Source organism: Odontesthes bonariensis, chromosome 12, assembly GCF_027942865.1.
Source record: "Odontesthes bonariensis isolate fOdoBon6 chromosome 12, fOdoBon6.hap1, whole genome shotgun sequence".
In the NCBI taxonomy this organism is placed as follows: domain Eukaryota; kingdom Metazoa; phylum Chordata; class Actinopteri; order Atheriniformes; family Atherinopsidae; genus Odontesthes; species Odontesthes bonariensis.
In genome coordinates this window covers 12,532,387-12,547,183 of record NC_134517.1, presented here as the reverse complement: position 1 = coordinate 12,547,183, position 14,797 = coordinate 12,532,387, and the positions used below count along the sequence as shown (strand labels likewise).

At 40.6% G+C, this 14,797-nt stretch overlaps 2 protein-coding genes across 2 annotated transcripts in view; both read left to right on the top strand.

Annotated features, from left to right (window-relative positions):
• The first annotated feature begins 803 nt into the window (after positions 1-803).
• Positions 804-7,935, top strand: cnga4 (cyclic nucleotide gated channel subunit alpha 4). Its single transcript, XM_075478496.1, has 6 exons — positions 804-898; positions 1,008-1,114; positions 4,600-5,183; positions 5,290-5,535; positions 6,215-6,380; positions 7,184-7,935. The coding sequence occupies exons 1-6, from the start codon at positions 852-854 to the stop codon at positions 7,933-7,935; spliced, it is 1,902 nt and encodes a 633-aa protein (XP_075334611.1). The 5' UTR covers positions 804-851.
• Positions 7,936-10,383: 2,448 nt separating this feature from the next.
• Positions 10,384-14,797, top strand: part of trappc10 (trafficking protein particle complex subunit 10) — a 40,631-nt gene continuing 36,217 nt past the window's right edge. Inside the window, exon 1 of the mRNA XM_075479106.1 lies at positions 10,384-10,555. Coding sequence (XP_075335221.1) covers positions 10,495-10,555 — 61 coding nt within the window. The 5' untranslated portion in view covers positions 10,384-10,494. The remainder of the gene's footprint in view (positions 10,556-14,797) is intronic.

The window sequence follows — 14,797 nt, the reverse complement described above, 5'->3', positions numbered from 1 at the left end:
TGCACGTAGTGAAAAGTGCACCTTTCAGCCACAGAGAAACACTTGACCATGCTTGCTTCGACATCACTTTAGCCTAAGACTTTCAGGAATGGATAAACAGGGTAATGGTTTTGTCAGAAGTAACCAGTGGCTTAGATTCCTCAGATGTTATGAGCAGAAAATGAATGAGGAAGGAGAAGATAATGTCACGGAGGGAGGGAAGCATAACTACCTGGACCTGAAGTTGAACATCAAGTAAGTAATGATTGGACTCGAAATTTTTGCAAGTGGAAAAGTGCATTTGTGATGACTGTGGAGGCTCCATCAGATGTCTGATAGTGGTACCATAAGGAGTGTAAAAATATCTATACATATATAAAAGAAATGTATCAAAAACTCTACAATGAAAGAATGTCTAAATTACAGACAGTATACTGTGTTCAAAAGGTTTTTTTTGCATAATGAGAATTTTTACAGTTATTATTTACACGTACACTTCTGTTTTAAATTATGTCTGCATTATCACAGTACATTTCAATACTGACAAACAATCAACAGCGGGTAACAGCATGAATACTATTACCTGATCTGGCAATGAAATTACCTTATTGGTGTATTATGTGAGTTCTTTGAGTAAAGACAGATTTTACATATGTATATAAAATCTGTCTTTACTGAAATAGTATAGATATATGATGTTATACTGTAACAGAATTTGGTACAGTATCATGAAGAATATCAGCAATTTAGATGTGGAAACCATGTCTGCATGACTCTATTCATCTTTAATGTTCTCTTTTCTTCATTTCTCTCAAAGCTGGAGAGAGTGGGTAGTTGATCCAGCAGAGCAGTTCTATTACATCTGGCTACAGATGATGATAGTTCCCATTGTTTACAACTGGGTGATAATCATTTTGAGGTAAATGATTGCAGTATGACGAATATCAAATAGTAATTATATCTAACCTTAAAACGTGTGATGATGGAACATCCTCTTAAACCCAATCTTACTGGTTATATTTTGCCAGGACATGCTTCACTGCAATTGGACAGAGCTACCTCCCTGTGTGGCTTACACTGGACTATCTGTCAGACCTAATGTATGCTGTTGACATGATAATCACTCTTCATTCTGGTAAATACCTTTTATTTGTCTTGATTATGACTGTATCTCCAATAGGGATGGGAATTGATAAGATTTTTACGATTCCAATTCCATTTTCGATTCTGCTTTACGATTCGGTTCTTTGTCGGTTCCCTTATCGATTCTCATTTGGGGGAAAAAACGGTCGATTAGCATCAACTTTGTTTAGTTTAGAAGTAACACGAGTCATGACCTTACAAACCCAACAATGGTGAGGTCTACATTGGTCTATCATGGCCTGGGTAATTTAACTCTTCCCTGCTCTGGTGAAAGGAGAAGCTGGAGGTAGACGTGAACTGGGGGTAGTACCACCAGCCTCTGGCACTGAGCTAGTCAGGCTCTGTCTCTCATGAGTTCATCTAAATGTAATGCCTGAGAAGGCGTTCATTTAACCTTAACCGTTACTAATAGCAGGTTTTACAATGAGGCAAATGGCGCTAACATGATAGGCAGTGTTTGTTAGTTAGTTAGTGACCTGCAGTGTTAGCCGAGGACATGCTAACGTTGCTAACGATGCTGGGTTCAGATTCACTAACGTTAGTCCGGAGCAGATTGAAAACGCGACATTCATTCATAGTTATTGCATTTTGGTAGTATTTCCTCCCTTTGGTGAAATATTTCCTTTGCAAGTTGCCCTGTTGTCGTCTTTTTTAGGGAAGTGTAATCAAACTTTCGAGCGTTTGTACCCCTTGGGCGCCATGTTTACTGTTGACTGCTGGCTGCACTGGACTTGCCACGCAACGTTGCGTGGTGACGTCATTCGCGCCCACTGGAATCGATAAGGGAATCGTTTGCAAAATCGCCAAACGATTCCAAGGAATTGAAAAACAGGGAACCGGTTCTCAACAAGAACCGGTTCCCATCCCTAGTCTCCAAATTCAAATACTACAAAAGAGAATAATGAGGAAGCACTGGAACACAATGTAATATACTTCTAGCATTGTGGTCAAACTTCACAGATCAAATTCTTATACCGTTTTACAACATTATGTTTTATAAGAACAGAATAGCAAACAAAGCCTTTTTAACATTAGGACATCGAGTGCTGTTTTTTTGACAGAGCCTTTTTGATGGCGGTAGAAAGTGGCTTTCCCCTGAAGAGTCCAAAATGCTCTGTGGGGGGTTCGCTGGCAGGGCCCTGCTGGCCGAGCTTTGGCCCCTTGAATTTGGTCGGGCTGAGCCCGAAGAAGAATTGGAATGCCACCTCCATGTGGGCCAACCACTTGCGTGGGAGGATTAAAGTTTAAAACGTTGATTGTACTATATTGTTGTAGTTGACTCAACTTTTTTTTTTGAAGTTGTCAAAGTTGATTTAACTTTTTATCACTTGTCTGTCTCAACTTGAAACTTTGAGTTCAAACAAAAATCATTACATATTATCAGTGTAGGGCTCAGCCTTAGAGATAGGGTGAGGAGCTAGGCTATCCGGAGGGAACTCAGAGTCACTCTCCTCTGCATGAAAAGGAGCCTGAGGTGGTTCGATCATCTGGTTAGGGTGCCTCCTGGTCGCCCAGGGCAGACCCAAGTTTCGCTGGAGGGATTATTTTCTGGTCTGGGAACGCCTCGGAATCCCCCGGGAGGAGCTGGGGAGAGGGATATCTGGGTTTCTCTCCTGGACCTGTTGCCTCTGCGATCTGGCCTCGGATAAGTGGATGAAAATGGATGGATGGATGGATGATCTTTTCTAGCATGAACAGACGGTAGTTTTAGAATACTTGCACTGATGTCAGTATCTAATTGTAAATCCTCCCATGCATCTGGACTTGAATTTAAAAAAAAGGTATCGGAGAAGCTGTTTCAACATTTTCCAACTGAACAAGTCACACAGTTCAACTTCAAATCAGCAACATAGCTGTTACGCTGCAAACAAGTGGAACAAACTGCCGGTGGAGATTAAACTTTCACCAAATGTAGACATTTTTAAATCCATGTTAAAAACATTTATTTTCTCATGTGTCTATGCATGAAATCTGCACGCTATCTTTTAACTTAACTAGAATGTTGCTTGTTTTGTTAATCATTCTAATTCATTTTAATTATTTTATTTGTTTCTCTTTATGTTCTTTTATGTATTTGTAATGCTTCTTACACTCCCGCTGCAATGCTTTTATTTTATGTAAAGCACTTTGAATTGTTTTGTACATGAAATGTCTGTGCTATACAGATAAATTTGACTTGACTTGACATTTATATAACCAACATCACCTCTAAGTGTCGCCTGAAGAATCTACAGCTATAGAAATGTGCGTACGCCAGCCCTGAAGTTGGCGTGAAGCACCACACATTTCCACGATCATTTCGCTCTTGATACATCTGATCGTTGACGTGAAAAAGTGTGAATGCCACTTTTTTGTCACTTAGATCTACAGTGTTTAAAACAATTACTCATTGAAGGAGGGGATAAATGGAGGAGATGCAAAAAAACTGACCCCTAGAGTGATAAGCAGGGATCCTCTGACCAGTCCTTAACATGCACAGTCTGTATATTGCCCCTCCTAAGGACAGTGCAATATGTGGGAATTAGATACACACAATTGTGATCAGATTAGATTAGAGAGGAATGGATTCGTATGTGTCTTTAACTGAGCAATAGTGCAGGTCCTAAGTTTTACTGTGCTTGGCGGAGCATGTGACGTACTGATTATGTATTTATGTCACCAAGAATGATGATCGAGGAGTCGGGAGATCATGTTTGAAGCTTTTGAGTTCCTTGACAAAATGACTTCACAGCCATTGTTGCTATTCACAATGTGAACACAGAGCTCAGACTGTGACAAGAAAACAGTTAAGGAAGTGCAATTAAAACAATAATCTTTGATTGTTTCACAACAATTATGCTCTAAGGAGCCTAATACCCTGGAGAAATCTGAAAAATTGACAGATTTTAAGTGAATATACTGCTAGCTTAAGAGGACTTCCTGGTTTTACTGTAGGCTCAGTGTTGCAGTGCTGGGACTCTGGCAAGCACTGGTAGAGTTAAAGATGTTTTCTGGTGCATTTTTTATCATATTGTCTGAAAACCTCCTCACAACCCCATTGCACCCACTAAAATAGAATGTTTGGAAAAAAAAAATCTTTTAGTCCATTGTAGAGGGTGTAGCAAGAGGAAATGTCTGACCAATAGAAGTCAGCCCCCCTCCCCCCTGCGCATTCACAGACTCGTGACTCGTTCATGTGTTTTGAAGGCGTGGTTTCGAGGGGTGGGCTGAAGGGAGAGTCAAGGTTGTGTATTTTCAAAAATATAGCTTGCAGGAACCGTTTTTCCAAGATCTCATACCCCACCTTTAAGTGACACAATTTAGTTGTCTTAATTAGCCTCATCTACCCTGAACCTCAGACTTTAGTGGAAATGCAACAGACCTATGATAATCTTTCAGCTCTGGTTCATTTAAGTTCTGGGTGCCGTCAACATGCATATTTAGACAGCTGTGTCTGAAATCCTTGGGCTTTATTCATCCTTTTTTATCCTCCCTCAGGTTCCATGGATCAAGGCATCCTGATTACAGACCTGACTCGTTTGAGGAAGCGCTACCTGGGCTCTAAACATTTCCTATGGGACCTAGCTTCCCTGTTGCCAACGGACTTTCTCTACTTTGCCTTTAGCATTGAAACTCCTCTGGTGAGGATAAACCGCCTTCTACGCATCCCACGACTGAACGAGGCCTTGGATCGTATGGAGACGAGAACTTCCTACCCAAACACTTTCCGCATCACAAAGCTCATGATCTACATCTTTGTGCTGATCCATTGGAATGCCTGTCTTTACTTTGCATTGTCCAGTTACATTGGCTTTGGGAGTGATTATTGGGTCTATCCCAACATCACTAACTCAGAGTTTGCCTCCATGCGGCGTCAGTACTTTTACTGCTTCTGGTTCTCTGCCCAGATTTTCACCACGGTTGGAGACACCCCCCTGCCTAGTAGGGAAGAGGAGTACTTATTTATGATTGCAGACTTGCTCATTGCTGTGCTGGTGTTTGCATCAATTGTTGGCAATGTTGGCAACGTCATCACCAGCCTGAGGGACCGTGACAACGTCTTCTTCCCGAACCATGAGCTGGTAAGTTGTAAGATTGTAAGGAAGAACAAAATGGAATGCAGGATCTTTTGTCGAACAACATTATTTGGCCTTATCTGATTGAAAATAAAGCTCTTTTTTCTTTCAGGTTAAAGCATACCTGCGTAGCCACCACATTAGCAAAGAGCTTCGGCAGCGCATTGACAACTGGTATCAGCATCTTCACATCAACAAGAAGATGATGCGAGAGAGCGAAATCCTAGAGCAGCTTCCTATACACATGAGGACGGAGATTGCTGTCAGTGTTCACCTTCCCACGCTCTCCAAAGTCACCATCTTCCAGAACTGTGACAAAAGTCTGCTGGAGGAACTGGTTCTTAAGCTAACGCCTCAGGTCAGGAAGAAAAAGATGGCAGTCAGGAGCAACAGTACTTTCGTTGAGCCATGTTGTTAGTACTATGTTAAAAAATGCAGAGGACAGGGGTGGTCGGTGGCGTAGTGGGTTAAGCAGCCGCCCCATGTACAGAGGCTACAGTCCTCGCTACAGCTGGCCCCAGTTCGAGTCCCGCACCGGACGGCCCTTTGCTGCATGTCTTCCCCCTCTCTCTGCCCCCTACTTCCTGTCTCTCCCAACTGTCCTATCCATTAAAGGCATAAAAAAGCCCCAAAAAATATTTAAAAAAAATAAAAATGCAGAGGACTGCATTAGCGGACTGTAGTCATATAGCAACAAGTATTTCATAGAAAATTAGGTGCGATTTACAAAGTGATGAACTCATCTGCAGATCAGTAAAACATAAAGCTTTTCAACTATAAATTCCATAGTCTTGTGTCCTCTTGTAGAGGGGAACTGAGCATACTAGGACCTATGTAAAGTAAAACAGATGTGTTTATATTTTTGTTCTTAATTTTTAGAGCAAAATAGCAACAATGCACCCGCTACTTTTGGGTGCAACACAGTGGTTGATGGCTCAGTGGAATATTTTTATCTTCTAGATTTATAATAATGATGATATAATGATAATAAGGATGTTGCTTTGTGGAGTAGGTTTCAAATGCCTCTTATCTTGCAGGTGTTCAGCCCAGGAGAGTATGTATGCAGGAAAGGAGACGTGGGTCATGAAATGTACATCATCAGAGAGGGAAAACTTGCAGTTGTTGCAGATGATGGGGTAACAGAATTTGCTGTGCTGAGTTCAGGGAATTTCTTTGGAGAAATAAGTATCCTCAACATCAAAGGTAAGGCATGTTCTTATAACAATTTATTAAAACAGCCAAGTGACAAAGAGGCTCATGGTAATGATATAGTCCAATTGCTGCTTAAATAGTTCAAACAGTTGTACGTCACTTTGTTTTCCTTATAAAAACAGATCTGGCAAAGAGAGTATGATTGAATGAAACAAAAATATAAAAAGTAGTATTACTGTAGAATTGCAGCAAGCAGATACAACAAAAATATTTTTGTATAAATGGAAGAGACTTCTTTCTGTGGGATTTTTACATTTGATTGTAAATATCAAGTGAAATGTTAAACACTATAACCAGTAAACTGTGTTAAGTTTTCAAGAGTGGAAAAACTTTGTAGTGTGCCCTTTTAGGAAAGCCAAAGTTAAGATATGTGAGAATATCCTGTATATCTTCTTCTTCTGTTTTCGGCCTCTTCCTTTATTTGGGGTCACCACAGCGAGTCGATCTCTCATTATCGATTTTGGCACGTTTTATGCCGGATGCCCTTCCTGATTCAACCCTCACCATTTGAGAATATACTGTATATGAAGTTCATGAAAGCTAATTGCTAGTTTGCTGAGATGGATCAGTAAAGCACAAAAGTCAGAATGGGGAGGGACTGTAGATTTCTTTTTTTTTTAGATGTAATACTTGAATATTGATGCCTAAAATATAATTACTCTACATATTGATTTATGAATTGCTTATTTCAGACAGCAACAAGGATATTTACTTTTTTCTAAAATGGGCTTGTGCTGAATATAAAGATTAGTTGGTAATATCATATCCTCAATATTCATATCGTTTCCCTTAAGGTAACAAGTCAGGCAATCGGCGCACTGCCAACATCCGAAGCATCGGCTACTCTGACCTCTTCAGCTTGTCTAAAGAGGACCTGACAGATGTGCTGTCTGAGTTTCCTGCAGCCAAACGTCACTTGGAGGAAAAAGGCCGACAGATCCTCACAAAGATGGGCATGCTGGAGGAGAATGTGGATGCAAAGGAGGGAAAAGCAGAGAAGGTTGAAACCAAGATAAAAAGGCTGGAGAGCAACTTGGAAGTCCTGCAAACAAAACTAGCACGACTCATGGTGGAATTAGAGTCGAGTAACTGCAAGATGCAGGTCAGGATGGAGCGGCTGGAGCTGGAGATAGCAGCCCAGGAGTCTAAGCTGCTCCGTGATGGACGAGTGGGAGAAGGGGCACTGGGGAGAGGGGAGGGCGTGGGCGGGGAGGTTGGATGGGAGCGAGAAGAGGCAGAGGGAGAGGAAGAGGACCTTTCAGATATGAAGGTGAAAAAACCGGGACAGAGAGAAGATGGTGATGTGACTAAAGAGGGGGATGGTGAGAGCACTAAAAGTACAAAGGAAGAGATGGAAAGGATGGTGGAGGGAGATAAATCTGTTCTGAAGGAGTCAGATAATCAGGGAGAGAATAAAAAAGGCAATGGTGGGGAGAAGAGTGGACAGAAAGGAGATGAAAGACCTGGGAAAGGTGATGGAGCTGAGATTGAGCCTGGAAACAGAAAAGAAGGTAAAAGTGGGGATAGGAAATCTGAGGAGGGGTGAGGGAGACTTGTGGGATAAACGGCAGAAAAGTTTATGAAAAATCTAAACAGCTGGATGGAGAAGAGAGTGAACCTGAACAAAATATGTATTTTTGTATGTACTTATTTGTTTCTTGCATGATAAATAAATTAAAAACATTTTTTTTAAAACAATGTTTAAGTTTTTTTTTAAACTTAAACATTGTATAGACTCCAATACAATGCTGACATACTTTCTGCAATACAACTAAATGTCCCTTGATGGCAGCATTGAGTCCCTGACCTTAGATAAATTCATCACCCAAAGCAGAACTGGGTGTTGAGAATATTAGTGTATAGTGTATAGTGTATTTGTTTGTACTTAGTTTTTTTTCGGCAATCAATAAAATTTTTATCAGAAATTTAGTAGGTTGAAGGCTTATGAACTGTTGCCTTTTAAATGCTTTTAATTTACTGTTACATTAAAGGCATGGTTGGTAATCCTGTTCAGAAACACATTTTGTAATACTGGGTGAAATGGTCCGTCTGTCCTGAGAGAAATCTATACAAGATGTATTTAGAAAAAGGGACGAAAATAATCAGACCTCTGTGGCAGCTGCAGGACTGAGAAAAAGCTGACCAATCCGAGATCAGCGGGACGCTGATCTCGGATTGGAGCGCCTACAAAAACCAATCAGATGCCTCTGCTTTCTGCCTACGCCCCCCTCTGTCGGCTCCCTGCTCCGTGTGCGCATGCGGTTCTACCGGCTTTGGATGAAGCACTGACGGAATGGGGAGGGGGGGGTGGAGCTTAGAGGAGGGGACACTTTCGAATCTTGCTAGCTCTCTTGCTAGCTCTCTAGGATTACCTACCATAGCTTTAAAGGTGGGGTAGGGGATCTTTTTCTGGAACATTTTTTTACATATTGCTTGAAATACTCTTCACACCCCCATTGCAACCAATTAAATAAAAGTTTTGACACAAATATGAAAAGTTTTAGTGGCCTCTAGAACGTACAATCTAGGAAAAACACTATCTGATACTGATGCCGTCTATCAAACTGCAATCTGCTCCTCCCTCCCCCCCTTCCCCCTGTGCGCGTACCCGTGAACGTTCAGAAGCTTGGCAGGAAGCTAAACTAGAGCTAGCTTGGCTAGCACCTAGCATTATTAAACGTATAGTTATCATATACTAAATACTAAATACGGCAACGATCGTGCACCTTCGTGCTCGTGCGCGTTCATGTACTCTAGAGGCGTGCCTTCGGGGGAAAGTGAAGAAAAGGGTTGGGACTTTTTACCGGTGTATTTTCAAAATGCAGCTTAGCTGGACTCAAAATCCAGGATCTCCTACCCTACCTTTTAAAGCAATACTTTGTAACATTTCTACCTTAAAATAACAACTTGAAAAAAATTGTGCGGCTAGAATGAATTTTAATATTACGATTGGCCTGTCTCCTATGCCCTTCGGGGGTCTGAGTTGGAAAAACTGCGCTATGTAACTTTGCTGGACCGGCCCGGGAGCTGAGCGGAAGTACTTCGACTTGCTTTCTGGCACACCTACCGCAAATACAAATAGACCCCTCTCACGCTCCCAGGTACATTTGATTACTCCTACCTTCTCGGTCGACATAGCTTGCACCTTCTGACTCCTCGCCGGTTCGTCAACAAACGTGAAACGTGAAAGGGAAAGGGTGTTGTATTTACGACAGTGTAACTGTTTAGTACCTCCAAGCCTGTAGGGGGAGCTCCATAGTGGGCTTTTTGAGAAGTTACATTGTATTTCTTTAACATATATAGATTGCGTTCATTATTTTAGTTTGTTGCTTTAGGGGCTGATCAAAATTTAACATAAAACAAGATCTTGACAGCAGATCATAATATTTTGAATAAATAAGTATAAATGAAAATAAATAATAATAAACAATTAATAAGCAACGATGTGTATGGATAATTGAATTGCAAGAATACCAGACAATAACAAAAAGTGTTTTCCTTTGCATTTCTCAAAAAAGATATTTGTGGCTATTGCAGCCACAAAATTATATCATATTATTTCTTGTTATGTTTATTTTTTTTTCTGTCTCTCTCTTGGTTTACAGTGAATTTCAATTTCTTTTATCTTAAAAAAGTATGTTTCAAGGAAAATCTACAAAAGGTCATATCTGAAAATAAAGGTAGACGTTAGAATTCTTCACCGCATCCATGAACTGTACTTCTACACTTTTAGTCAAATAATCTCCTATTCATTTTAGAACTGAATCATTTATTTTTCAGTTCTGTTCAATTTAATCAATTGAAATTCAATTCTATAATATTCTATTAATCTTCGAACGGAAACGATATAGTTGCAAATAAGTTATTGATATAGATAGCAATCTTAAAAGTGCTATTGCTTAATTTACTTAGAAGTGCTTTAGTGGAATTCTCGCCTCTCATAAAAATCACAGGTTAGCCCTTTAATGACGCACTATACGCATTTCCCGGAAGTGCAGTGGGGGACACAGGCCCCATCGATTTAACACAACTGCATACATAAGCACTTACTAATAATAAAGCCCTGTTTGTATGTAAGTTTCATGGAGTACCACTGTTAACGCATATGGAGTGTCAAGAGGAAAGACCAATCATCTATACCATGGAAAACAAGCCGATTGTAACATGTAAGTGTTTAAAAGAGACGTTCTGTCTGATTTTTTTTTCTGGTCTTGACAGTTAGCCTGCTAGCTGTGTTCATTAGCTCATTTTTAGCTAAGCAGCTGTCATCCTCATATTAGGCAGCTTGGAGACACTGCTTGTGTGTTTAGTGAATTGTAATCTCATTGTACTTGTTCAGTTGTAACGTTTTTATTGGCCCGTGCTAACTACGTTGCTATCTGTGCTAAACTGTTATTGAAAACGGCATCTTGCTCAACTAGCTAGAAGCTTCACTGATTAACAGGCCGAGCTAACGATATAACGTCACTGGTAGTTACTGCATTTTTCGGACGGTTATCATATTGTTTCCTGCCGAACTGCCACTGTTTTCTCTGCTAGCAGCTAAAGACTTCAGGTTGGCTCAGGTCACCATTCACAAATCCCTTTGAATCTAATTGAAGCTTGTTAAAACGAGATATTTTTGGAGTGGGTGCCAGCTTCGTTTTACACTGCAGACTGCTCCATTTTTAGTACCTGGCGTCTGTGCAAGAACATCAAGAGACACAGTGAAGTCAGAAAATCGTCGTGACAGTTTACCATAGGTACTTTGTGGCAAATTAAAAAGCTAAAGCCCAGTGGAAATTTCTGAAGGGTTGTCAGGTGTCCTACCTCAGGTGTACACTGTTGACATTACAGTTTGTTCATTTGTTTGTTTTACGTTGGTGTTTGTGTTCTGTAATTAATCATTTTGTCAGAATCACAGTGAAATCCTGCAGGTTTTTAACAAGTCTTGACAGGTTTTAGAGCAAATTCCTGTAATATTCATGATTAAACAGTCACCTGAAAAGCCAGTTATTTTGCCAAAGTTTCAAACAAAACAACCAAATAAATGAATGGAGGCACATCTACAGGGCCTGCACTCTTTTTTTAATACTTGATACTTTTTCTAATTTTAAAAAATGTGCCGCAATCGCAGTACAGAATAGATCTACTTTAACTGAGCCAATGCACACACTATGGGGTAAAGTCAGTGTGTAACTTGAAGTAATTTTGTTACTGAACCCTAACCCTCTTATTGTTTGTTTTTATTGTATGCCAAAAAGGGATTTTAAAACTGTCAAATTCCAACAGTGAAATCCATTACAAATAAAAGCTGAGACTGACATAGAAAAGGCACAGGCTACTAGTTTTTTTTTTTTTTTTGTGTGTGTGTGTGTGTGTGTGTAAATGATCTCATGCACAAATTTGTATTTAGAAAACAGTACTCTGTGTGTGAGCGGGGGCTATGGGGTGAAGTGGGGGTCACAGTTGTCAGATGCCCCTCTAGTCTATTAATGACTTCATTTTTACATTCAGTGCTAAGAGTATGTATGTTTGTGAAGCTTTTGTTTTGTCACCACTGATTCCAATCTAAATCGTCTCCAAACTGTTGAATGAATGTCACAGAGATAATGAGTGTTTTTTTTTTTTTTTGTCTTCAAATGTGTAGCATGTGCTGACAAAGTTCTCCTTTTGTTAACACTTATGAAGCGAAGATTTGCATCATAGTTGGGGGTGTGCGACAAGCTGCTTCTTCTGCATGAGCCATGTCGCTCTTTTTCTTGACCCATCAGTGTAGCATTGACTCACGTGGTCACATAGATCATTTTGATGTTTGCCTGGCAGGGGTTGTTGTTTGATGAAAATTCAAAGTTCAGTTTTGTTTGGAGCATACCAGAGCCGAATTTCACTGGTTCATGCCAAACTGACAATGTGAAAAGACCACCAAACCACAGTGCATGCAGACAGTTAAAAACTGAAAGAATGACGTATTCATAATTATTGGCTGTAACGATGCAAGGAAAACATGAAGCTACCTCAGCCACCGGAGGGCTAGATTTACAGCAACTGAGCTTCTGCTCCTTTTGCCTCTATCTTCCTCTCCTTTTTCCACAAACTTATTTGCCCATAGAATTTAATGCAACAGTGAGGTCATACTCTTTGCCACGTAGTAAACATTGTATCCAATGATGTTACCTAATCGTCAGCACAATCATAGTGGCCTAACCCTAAGATACTGGATTCAACACAACTCTCTTAAAGGGAACACTATGTAATTTCTTCCCCCATGTAGTGGTGCAATTTTATTTTGCAAAGTCGAATGAATTTGCTCTCTAGCGCCTCGCGTTTTCAAATGTGCGTTCCATCTTCTTGAACTACGGCAGGCGGTATGTGTCAAGTTATTTTTGACTTATGCCTTGAAGCGCTGTCTGCGCTATGTTAATCCCACGCCACAACGCAAGAGGGACAATCGCGAACAAGCTAGGATTGTGGGTGTTACGGTTACGGAGGTCATTTAACAACAATGGTAACTGGACGAATGCGCACTTTGATTGAGATGCAGCTGATCAATCTAGAAATAGAAGAAATATTGCTACTACTGGAGCTGGCAGAGAGGGAAAGAATCGTCACGGTTAGCGTCAGCCGGTTAGCAAACCGGAAATACGCATATTGTAGAGCGGATGTAGAGTTGACCAATCAGAGGCCTCCTTTCTCTCCTCCCTGCGGCGATGTCTGCGGTGAGTTACAATTTTGAGGAGGTGCACCAGAGTGTCTTCGTAGTGTTTGCGGGGGGGCATGTCTGCGTTAACTGCGACACACAAGCAGACGACCTGGTTTCCGAGTATAAATCAGGCTTTACCGGAAGTGACGTCGACGCAGCGGTAGCGTTAGTAGCAGTGTGTAGTTGCTATCTGGAAAGTGTTCTTTTAAATAAACTCCCGGTAAACTTACAAACTTTCTAATGCCTCGTTTTGTGAGTTAAGAGCCTATGTGTACTATGGCAGAAGTTTGGTAACAATCAATGCATTATTAGTGGGATAATTTACGAGATAAAATCTATTTACCATTAGCGCCAGTAATAAGCCATTCGGCGGACGTGACGTCAAAATGAGGTCATTTCCACTTGCAGGCCTGGCGTTGGGGAAAACGTGATTCGAAGTGCTTTATGTCCCTCTCGGCACTTCGTCGTTTTTCATAGACCGGAAGGACATGGCAGCCTCCATAGAGTTTGCCCGCTCTATGTAGATACAGACAAGTGATTCTTCACTCAGAAGGATAAGTGAGATTTTTGACAGAGATAATTTTACACCAATGAGGACTAATTTATGAATGAATATGTTGATTTGAGCTAATAAATGACTTAATTTATTACATAGTGTCCCTTTAAAGGTTAAGTGCTGATACTCTTTCTGTACAGTATTTGCGTCCATGCAGGGTAAAGAGTGTTGCAATAGTTTTCCTTTTTGCATTTCTATGGCATTTGCCAGGCATCCTTTAGTTCATGAAGGGGTGAAGCTCTTTGTATGCTTACTGAAGTGTTTTGTAGCCACTTGGGTGCATTGTCATTAATATTTGGAACAGTCGGAACTTTGGGATCCTCTTAGTTGTTTTGGTACTGTTGTTGTTCCATTAGCTTTACTATGTTGTGGAAAAGACAGAAATCAAAGTGGACAAAGATCTGCTTTGTGATGTCTTGAAGGACCGCATTTGTCTGCGAGGGCTTCCCATAGGCGCTGCAATGTTTACCTCTGTGAGGGTATAAAATGGCCCTTAATGTTTTCCTCCCTAACTGAAATTCAAACAAGTACCTTAATCAGTGTTGACACACACACATTTGTAAATTTGAAATGCACTTTCTGTGCGTGACAGATACATTTTTTTAAATTATTATTCTGGACTGGGGTTTGTATTGGTTTGCATATCGGTTCGGAGCCCTGTGGGAATTAGGCTACTACACTAACACCGATGCAATATTTGGGGATCATGCTTCATATTCAGCAGTGAGAGGGGATCCTAGATAGGGATCTTTAAGCACCAGTAAGGTGTGAACAGCAAGCCAACCTATAAAAAGAGGAGCATCTTATCGCTATGAAACGAAGGGATAGAGAAAGGAAAAGGAATTGGGATTGGGCCCAAATGTTTTTCTTTCTGTTTCAAAAAGCTTATGCAGTTAGTGACTCACAGGGTTTATGGTAGGGCTGATGGTTTTGGTGATAACAGATGCTGTATACATGCATGTTACAATGCTTGAGGGTTTTTGTAACTGCATTAACACTCATATACTTTGTAGAATGACAAAGACAAGGATAATAGAGAATATTTATATGAAAGGCCTTCCTGCTAGGCCTCTTTGTTTGTTGAGGCAAGATAATTTCTTCACTGCAGACATTTGACACCAATTTTTTGCACTCTGTGGTAGTTGAGTCTTTTTTAGCTGTTGGTTAATG

What these genes read in the sequence shown, in the direction of transcription:
- cnga4 (XM_075478496.1), top strand. Translation starts at nt 852, where the DNA reads ATGATGATAGTTCCCATTGTTTACAACTGGGTGATAATCATTTTGAG. An exon ending in TTCTTAAGCTAACGCCTCAG is followed by an intron (nt 5,536 to 6,214) that starts GTCAGGAAGAAA and finishes CTTATCTTGCAG; the next exon opens with GTGTTCAGCCCAGGAGAGTA. An exon ending in AAGTATCCTCAACATCAAAG is followed by an intron (nt 6,381 to 7,183) that starts GTAAGGCATGTT and finishes GTTTCCCTTAAG; the next exon opens with GTAACAAGTCAGGCAATCGG.